This window comes from Setaria viridis, chromosome 2, assembly GCF_005286985.2.
Source record: "Setaria viridis chromosome 2, Setaria_viridis_v4.0, whole genome shotgun sequence".
Taxonomy (NCBI): Eukaryota; Viridiplantae; Streptophyta; class Magnoliopsida; order Poales; family Poaceae; genus Setaria; species Setaria viridis.
In genome coordinates, this window is record NC_048264.2 from 1,221,742 (window position 1) to 1,228,938 (window position 7,197).

Sequence of the window (7,197 nt, forward strand, 5' to 3'; positions counted from 1 at the left end):
TTTACATCTATCAAAAATTTAGTATGGTAGTATATGTGCCTGAAGACTAGTGCACCAGGTTGGTGAACTGCACTGCGTGTGAAATGCTAGCAGATCTTTATTTTGTTAATATATCCAGTGATTATGTGCTCCTGTTTGCTGTTGACATTTTACAAACATAAACAATCTCATGATAATTTAGAGGACAGATAACATATTTCCACAAATGTAAAATGCAAAATCTGACCTGTTTTGTACACAGATAAGCCTGTGGACCCCTGATTTTTTTGGACAAATGAATAATCAATGATACAGCGAAAATATGATTACATGGAAGCAGCAAAAGCAACAGAGCTGCACCTAATTCCTATTGGCCGAAAAATTGGGAACTTACAGTTTTACATACAGCTAGACCTATTTCTATGTTACAGAAAAAATGCCATCAACAATTTCTGGAGATAATTTACATCCGTGCTTTCACGGATCTCTCATACAAAAAACCCTGGTAAACTGTACAAATTCATATCGTTATGTATCCTTCCAAAAATGGTTAGTTAAGATAAGAAGCTGCATCAAGCGTCCTGCAGGTGAAACGCCATAGAAGCTCCATCTCCGGGCTGTTAGCCGAGTCCTTCTGGATTGCAGTGCTCCCTGAGCAGTCAGCACCTTAACTGCACAGGATTCCGCAAGCCACTTTTAGACTGGAACTGCTACTGATAGAAATGGCACTCTAAATGGCATGCAGCATCATCCACGATTAGAACAGAACTTCCTTCCCGTTAGGCCTTGGCAATGGACTAGGCTGAGGGTTTGCACTTGGAAAATGCATGGTGTTCACAAAATTTGCCGTTGAACCAGGATTGTTGCCGAAACCTAAAGGCCGAGGCGATAAGTTTTGAGTAGCTTCCTGGATTGTTAGTGGAGCCAATCGAAATGTTGATTCAGAAGACCTGGCAGCTCTGCTTGGTTCACTGGCAACAAAAAGAACTTGTTAAGATCTAGTGATGAAAAACTAGCAGTTTTTTTAACCACGACAGCACAACGATAATTCAAAGGGAACTACTCACATATTGGTATTTTTTCCTTTCATGCTCGAGTCACTCTTCGAGGTTGGTTTGTTGTCTCTTAAACTGTGAGCAATATTCTGTAATACAACAGTGGCATTATATGTATGCCATTCTCAGGTTTATTTTACCCCTCATTGGTCATGCAAGAAAAAAAAAGGTACCTACATTGACTTTAATCCCTGCAAATGAATGTATGGAGCCATGTTTGTTGTAGTGACTTGAATTGCGGATGAATGGATGATCCAACAGCTCGCTTGCAGTTGGCCTCTCTGCTGGATTCCTCTTGAAACAGCATTGCAGAAATTCTTTGCCCTCAAGGGACAAATTTTCTGGAATTGGTGGGTCCTTATGTAAAACCTTAAACATCGCGGCAGGCTGTAGGACAAAAAGGGGTAAAACTTTAGAATCAAAGTTTGCTGTTAATACCAAGAAAACCAGTGACAAATAAAAACACACAAGGTTGTAGTGAGCGAGGTTAAGAGGTGACTAGTGACTCTAGCCACAGTATGCTTGTCTCACCTTTCTATGCCTTTATGTTATCTGGAACCCTACTTTGAAATTTCTCTATAACAGCATAATCAGACTATCTAGACCCAGTTTCTTCAGGCATGAAAACAAAAACTTTATCACGCTGGCTTTTTCTGTATAGAATGCAAGGCATCATTGACATGATAGTTTCACACATTCTTGATGTTTTGAGCAATCAGATGGCCTCATCTGTTATGCAAACATATATAGGACTATTAGCATAGCGAGCATGTAACTTAAATACTACCTCCATACCAAAAATTTTGGTTGGCCAAGGATCCCGATCACTATGGGGCAAATACTGTAAGTCTGTAACGAGAGGAGCTCAGATGCCACAGCTGAAGGACAGAACCTTAGGAGAAAGATTTGCATAAACTTTTTGGGAATAAAGAAAAAAATTATCCTGCATAATAGAAATATCCATATGCCCTTCTCAAAGTAAAGAGTGTCCTAATAACTTGGTCTAATAGATAGAATGCAGTGCAACATGAAGTAAATAATCTTTTTGAAAACTAATCTTATTGATGGACATCACGTGAAGGGTAACAGTACCACAGCAGCCTGCATATCACAGGGGAAGTGCTCCATTTCAAGTGAGCTTAACCACACTAGGAAGGCTTAAGCCATGCAATGCATGCTGTAGAATTTACTGTAAATACAAGCATGCTTCAAGTCATTACCCCTTCAAGATCACTCCAAGGAGGCTTTCCATCAAACATTTCTATAATGGTGCAGCCAAGACTCCATATATCAACAGCGACATCATAGCCTACATCTTTCAATAGTGTAGCCTGAACCATCTGAAGAAGAAACAAAATTTCGTCAACACAACACTACAGCTAAATTTATATAGTCACAACCATGTTAACTAACTTTGGTATGAAAATTAAAACATGAAGTGGCAAAATAGCGTAACAGGCTCATTTGTGACAAGACAAATTGACTTTTGAGGGGGGGAAGTGATGTTGTTTTATTTTGTATGTCTGTCGCTGCCTGCCTAACTGATTGCAAATCTTAATTCATTTCGTACAAAATGAAGAAAAACTCCCTACCTCATCATCTTAAGATTTGTTACTTAAGTTGCACACACTGACTTTAAGCAGCCAATGCAATAGGCTGTGGGAGTGTGGACTCCCACTGTACTTTGCAGTTTCAGTAAGTACAGAACTTAAAAAAAAAACAGTGGGCTTACTTATTGTATCATGCAACATTACAACTCTATAAAGATCAAAGGCATTTTTTGTACATGTTTTGCATAGAAAACTTGGTACTTGGTCACATGAGAAGTTGGTAGTAATACAAGGAATATCGAGAATACCTCTGGTGCCATCCAGTATGGAGTTCCCTTCAGTGAAAGATTTGGAGCTGCGGTACTTAGCTGATAAAAGGACAAAATACTGTCAACAGTGCCACATGAAAAATGTTACTGAACTCCATATGATGCTACTCACATGTTTGGCCATTCCAAAGTCAGCCAATTTGACTACACCTTGAACATCAACTAGTAGATTTGCTCCTTTAATATCCCTGCAAGTGTAGATTTTTATTTACCTTTTACAAGCGTGCATAGCAGCCAAAACAATTCTGAGAAGTTCACTCAATGTTACTCTATTGAAAGCTTGATTAGTTTGAGGTTGCTCAACATCGCTACATGTTGTCTTAAACACTTCAACAAAGTTCCTATCTTTATGTACTTCCAGGAGTAAAAAAAAACAATTTGGGATCATAGTTCCTCCATCTCCAATCCTATATGTTCAAATGACCGGAGAAATGACAAGGTCTCATGATACACAATACATAGTTGATCTCAGATGCAATAAACAATTTTCGTACATCAGACAGAACATACTGACATGAACTAAAGGAGGCAGTTAGAGTATGAACATTCATGTGAGAAAGTTTCAAAAAAAGGGGGGGGATTTTTTTAAGGAAAGTTTCTCCTAAAGAAGTTTTATGTGGGAAAATCTAAAATAGCAAAAGTTTACTGAAAGCTCCCAAGCAGGCAGAAGAAGCAGGAAGAAAGCCACGAGTTAACACAACAGTTGACCTGGCATTAAAAGAAATTGCATTTGAACAATGACAGAGATTTGCACACCTATGCATAATCTTTTGGCCATGCAAAAATGCTAGACCCCTTAGGATATGGCGGGTGAAGTTCCGAACAACTGATTCTGTCATTGCTCCATAATGTTGTTTGACATACTTATTAATTGAACCCGGATGAACGTATTCCAGGTAAATGTAAAAACGTTCTTCAATCTGCAAGACTCCACAAAGATTACATGATGAACTAACAAGCAGAGTTACTTAATTCAGATTACAATTGGGAACTTACAATGTCACTCCCATAATACTGCACTATGTTTTCATGCTTAAATTGGCTTAAGAACTTTATTTCCTGAAACATATGAAAGTATGTCAGCAAAGGCTACTGTAAAACTTGCATGTAGATCATTAGTCATTACAGTGGAGGAAAAGGGGATTTCACTAAACAACTATTACAAATTATAAGGAGAATTAAGATGACACTCTCACATACTCCCTCCATCCCAAATTACTATTCGTTTTGGTTTTTCTAGATACATACATTTTGATATGCACCTAGATATGTATATTATGTCTATATACATAGAAAAACTTATATATCTAGAAAAGCCAAAACGAATAGTATTGGGACGGAGGGAGTAGATGGTATAACTGGAGTTGTCTAGATATACCATACAGATGCTGCAGGTAATATTTAAAAGACACAATATACTCAAGCAGCTAGAGGCTTTTCTTGGCATAAAGAAAACACTCAACAGGAACAATAACATAGAAAACTATTCAGATAGGGAACAAAAGGTGCGTATAAAAAATTAAATATTACTCATTTCTGCAAACGAAAAGTACGTATATTATGAAAGATATACTGTCAAATTCTAGTAACCTGCTCTAACTGCTTCAAGGACTCAGCAGATTTAGCATCATCAGGAATTATGTTGACTTCTTTCATTGCACAGAGAGCTCCAGTGTGCCTGCAAGTAAATGGCAGTAACAACCTTCAGAAGTTCAGAGTTTAACGTGGCGTGCTAGCTGCAGTGATATACCAAATACACTTCCATACCTATTGGTAGCTTCATACACACAGCCAAATGTGCCACTACCTAGAAGCTTTCCTTTTTGCCACTGACCAGCCACTGAGGGCATTTCGACTTTTGGAGCAGGCTGATTGCTGAAACCTGTTTGCATTGGGCTTAAAGCACCAGGAGGGAGTGGTAATGGGTGAAAGCTGACATTCCCATTTCCTTCATTGCGTGGAACATTGTTTTCCGGGTACAATTTATCATTGCGTGGAACATTGTTATCTGGGTACAATTTAGAGTGCATAGGTGACGGAGGGGCACTGGTATTCCTTGGAATAAGAATAGGACTTCTCAATGGACTAGAGAAAGAAGATACGTCTGGAACCCCTGCATATTTTTCAGGTGAAGTTCGAGGGGATGAAGCCCCCATAAAATCTGTAGATTGGATAGATGGAGCGGACCATGCTAGGTGTCCTTGAGCAGGTGCCACAGTAGATGAGAAGTCAGCATAGCTCAATTTTCGAGGACTGCACGCAGGACTTGAAAAGCCACTGCTTGGAGCACTTTTAGCAGGAATGTTCAATCGAAAGTCCATAATTTCTGCTGAACTCTTATCCTGGAACTTCTCACGGAATGCATTCTTGTGGTGACTAAAGGTAGCCCGCTTTGTTCCATTTGGTAGTAATTCATTTTGCTCAGGAAACTTTTGTACAGTCTGGCTTGTGAACCTATAACCGCAAAACTCGTAAGGATCAGGGAATAACTCAAAAGTATTGAAAAAAAATAGCTTCTGCTGAGCTCAAGTATATATAGCAATTATGAAAAAAAGGTGCAGGTTATACATGAAAAGGAAAAGGATTAGCCAGAAAAGGGGCAATCAGGTGATGCTGTGCTATTTTTCATCTGTCTAGTGGCTCTGTGTACAACTGAGCTAAATCAATTTATAGAAACCTCAAACACCATCACAAATGCTCTTTCCAAACTTCTGTCCAGGACAGATGGAATGTGGGGCCAGAGGATGGATGTTTGTTTTGAGCAATTGTCAAGGTGCTGTCAATCCTGTTGAAAGTTCAGTTCAAGCAAACATTCTAGTACGGAGACATTTCTGATCCCCTGTTCCTACATTTCCACAACACAATAAATGCTAACATCCCCGAATAATCATAAAAGCCCCCTTTCTTAACTACTGAAAGCAACATTTCCTCCTGATGGTTGCAACCAATCAATCTGATGTCTTGAGTATATTTGCTAATTCGTGCAGAAACTTCGCTATATTACTACCATGGTAAAATGCCAGATGCAAATTGATTGCAAATGCAGCACCTTCCCACAATGTTAAACTGGGAAACAATTGCAATTGCCCATAAACAACAATCTCTGAGCAACAATCAATCAATTCAGACCAAATTGGGCAAAAATAAAGGAGAGACGGACTCTGAAGAAAGGGAATCGACACGCACTTGGGCGCGTACGTGGCCCTCTCGCCCCACCCATCTGCGACCCCGGCGGGCGGGTCCTGCGCCTCCAGGTCGACGGGCCTCGGCGACGGCAGCGGCAGCGGGTGCAGCACGGGCGAGGAGGCGGACCTGGGCGGCTGCGCGACGGCCTCCCTGGTGCTGGAGGACCTGGAGACCGGGGTGGATGCCGGGATCCCGACGGCCTCGGATGCGCGGCCCCTCTGCAGCGGGGGCGAGGAGGATGCCCTGCGGTCGGCCTCGACGACGACGACGAGGTCCCCGAGCGCGACGTCGATGCCGCCGACGTGGCGCAGCTTCCGCTGGCGCGTGAGCTTGGGCGGCGCGGCGAGGAGGTCCCTCTCGGCCTCCCCGCCGCCGCCGCGCCTCCCGCCGGGCTGGGCCCGCGAGGTGGACGCCCGCGCGGGGGAGGCCGGCGTGGAGGCCGGGAGCACGGAGGAGCGGTGGAACGCGGACTTGGAGCGCTTCCACCACGACGGCATCGTCACGCGGGGAGGCGGGGATGAGGAGGGGGAGAACGCGGGAGGAGGAGGAGGAGGAGGAGGAGGAAGGGACGAAACCCTAGCCGCCGTGCGCGTAGGGTTAATGGCATTGGAGGCGGGGGCGGGAGCCGAGGAGGGGGCGGACGGCGACGGCGACGGCGGCGACGACGACCTCCTCCTCCATTCGGGCGGCTGGGTGGCGCCTTTTCTTCTTTTCTTAATATATTTTTTATTATTATTATCTTTTTTGTCGTTTTGGGAGGCGGTCGTTGGTTTCGCGGGGTTCCGTTAGGATCGCTGACATTTCCCTCCCGCGGGGGGGGGGGGGGGGGGGGGGGGGGGGGGTGCTCACGCGGCGTGCCGAAAGAAAGTCCAACCAGTCAAACACTTACGTTCATTCCTTCCTTCCTTTGGTCTTAAATAATTCGGCCTTCACTCCCTGTCGCGTTCGCACGTCTTTGCAGTTTTTTTTTAAAAAAAAGGATTAAAAAGCCTACTATTCATTCAAAATACGCCAGCTTCGAAACGAATAAGGGCGTATTTGCTTCGAATTCAAACTGTGTCAAACCTAGTTTGACTTTCTAGGATGTTGGTCTGTTTC

At 42.9% G+C, this 7,197-nt stretch overlaps 1 protein-coding gene across 1 annotated transcript; it reads right to left on the minus strand.

The window, feature by feature from the left end:
* Nucleotides 1-208: 208 nt before the first annotated feature.
* On the minus strand, nt 209-6,805 carry LOC117846214 (mitogen-activated protein kinase kinase kinase 5). Its single transcript, XM_034727339.2, has 11 exons — nt 6,100-6,805; nt 4,681-5,367; nt 4,504-4,591; nt 3,910-3,972; nt 3,670-3,833; nt 3,026-3,101; nt 2,893-2,952; nt 2,255-2,374; nt 1,212-1,421; nt 1,047-1,123; nt 209-950 (listed from the first exon to the last, which is right to left on the minus strand). Exons 1-11 carry the CDS (start codon nt 6,594-6,596, stop codon nt 737-739), a joined length of 2,256 nt encoding a protein of 751 aa, XP_034583230.1. The 5' UTR covers nt 6,597-6,805; the 3' UTR covers nt 209-736.
* Nucleotides 6,806-7,197: the final 392 nt, after the last annotated feature.

Bases quoted from the DNA above. Each gene is read 5' to 3' on its own strand.
- LOC117846214 (XM_034727339.2), bottom strand. From the start codon at position 6,596: ATGCCGTCGTGGTGGAAGCGCTCCAAGTCCGCGTTCCACCGCTCCTCC. The intron at 3,834-3,909 runs GTAAGTTCCCAA...GGAGTCTTGCAG, and splicing joins AGTATTATGGGAGTGACATT to ATTGAAGAACGTTTTTACAT. The intron at 3,102-3,669 runs GTGTGCAAATCT...CTACACTTGCAG, and splicing joins GGCCAAAAGATTATGCATAG to GGATATTAAAGGAGCAAATC.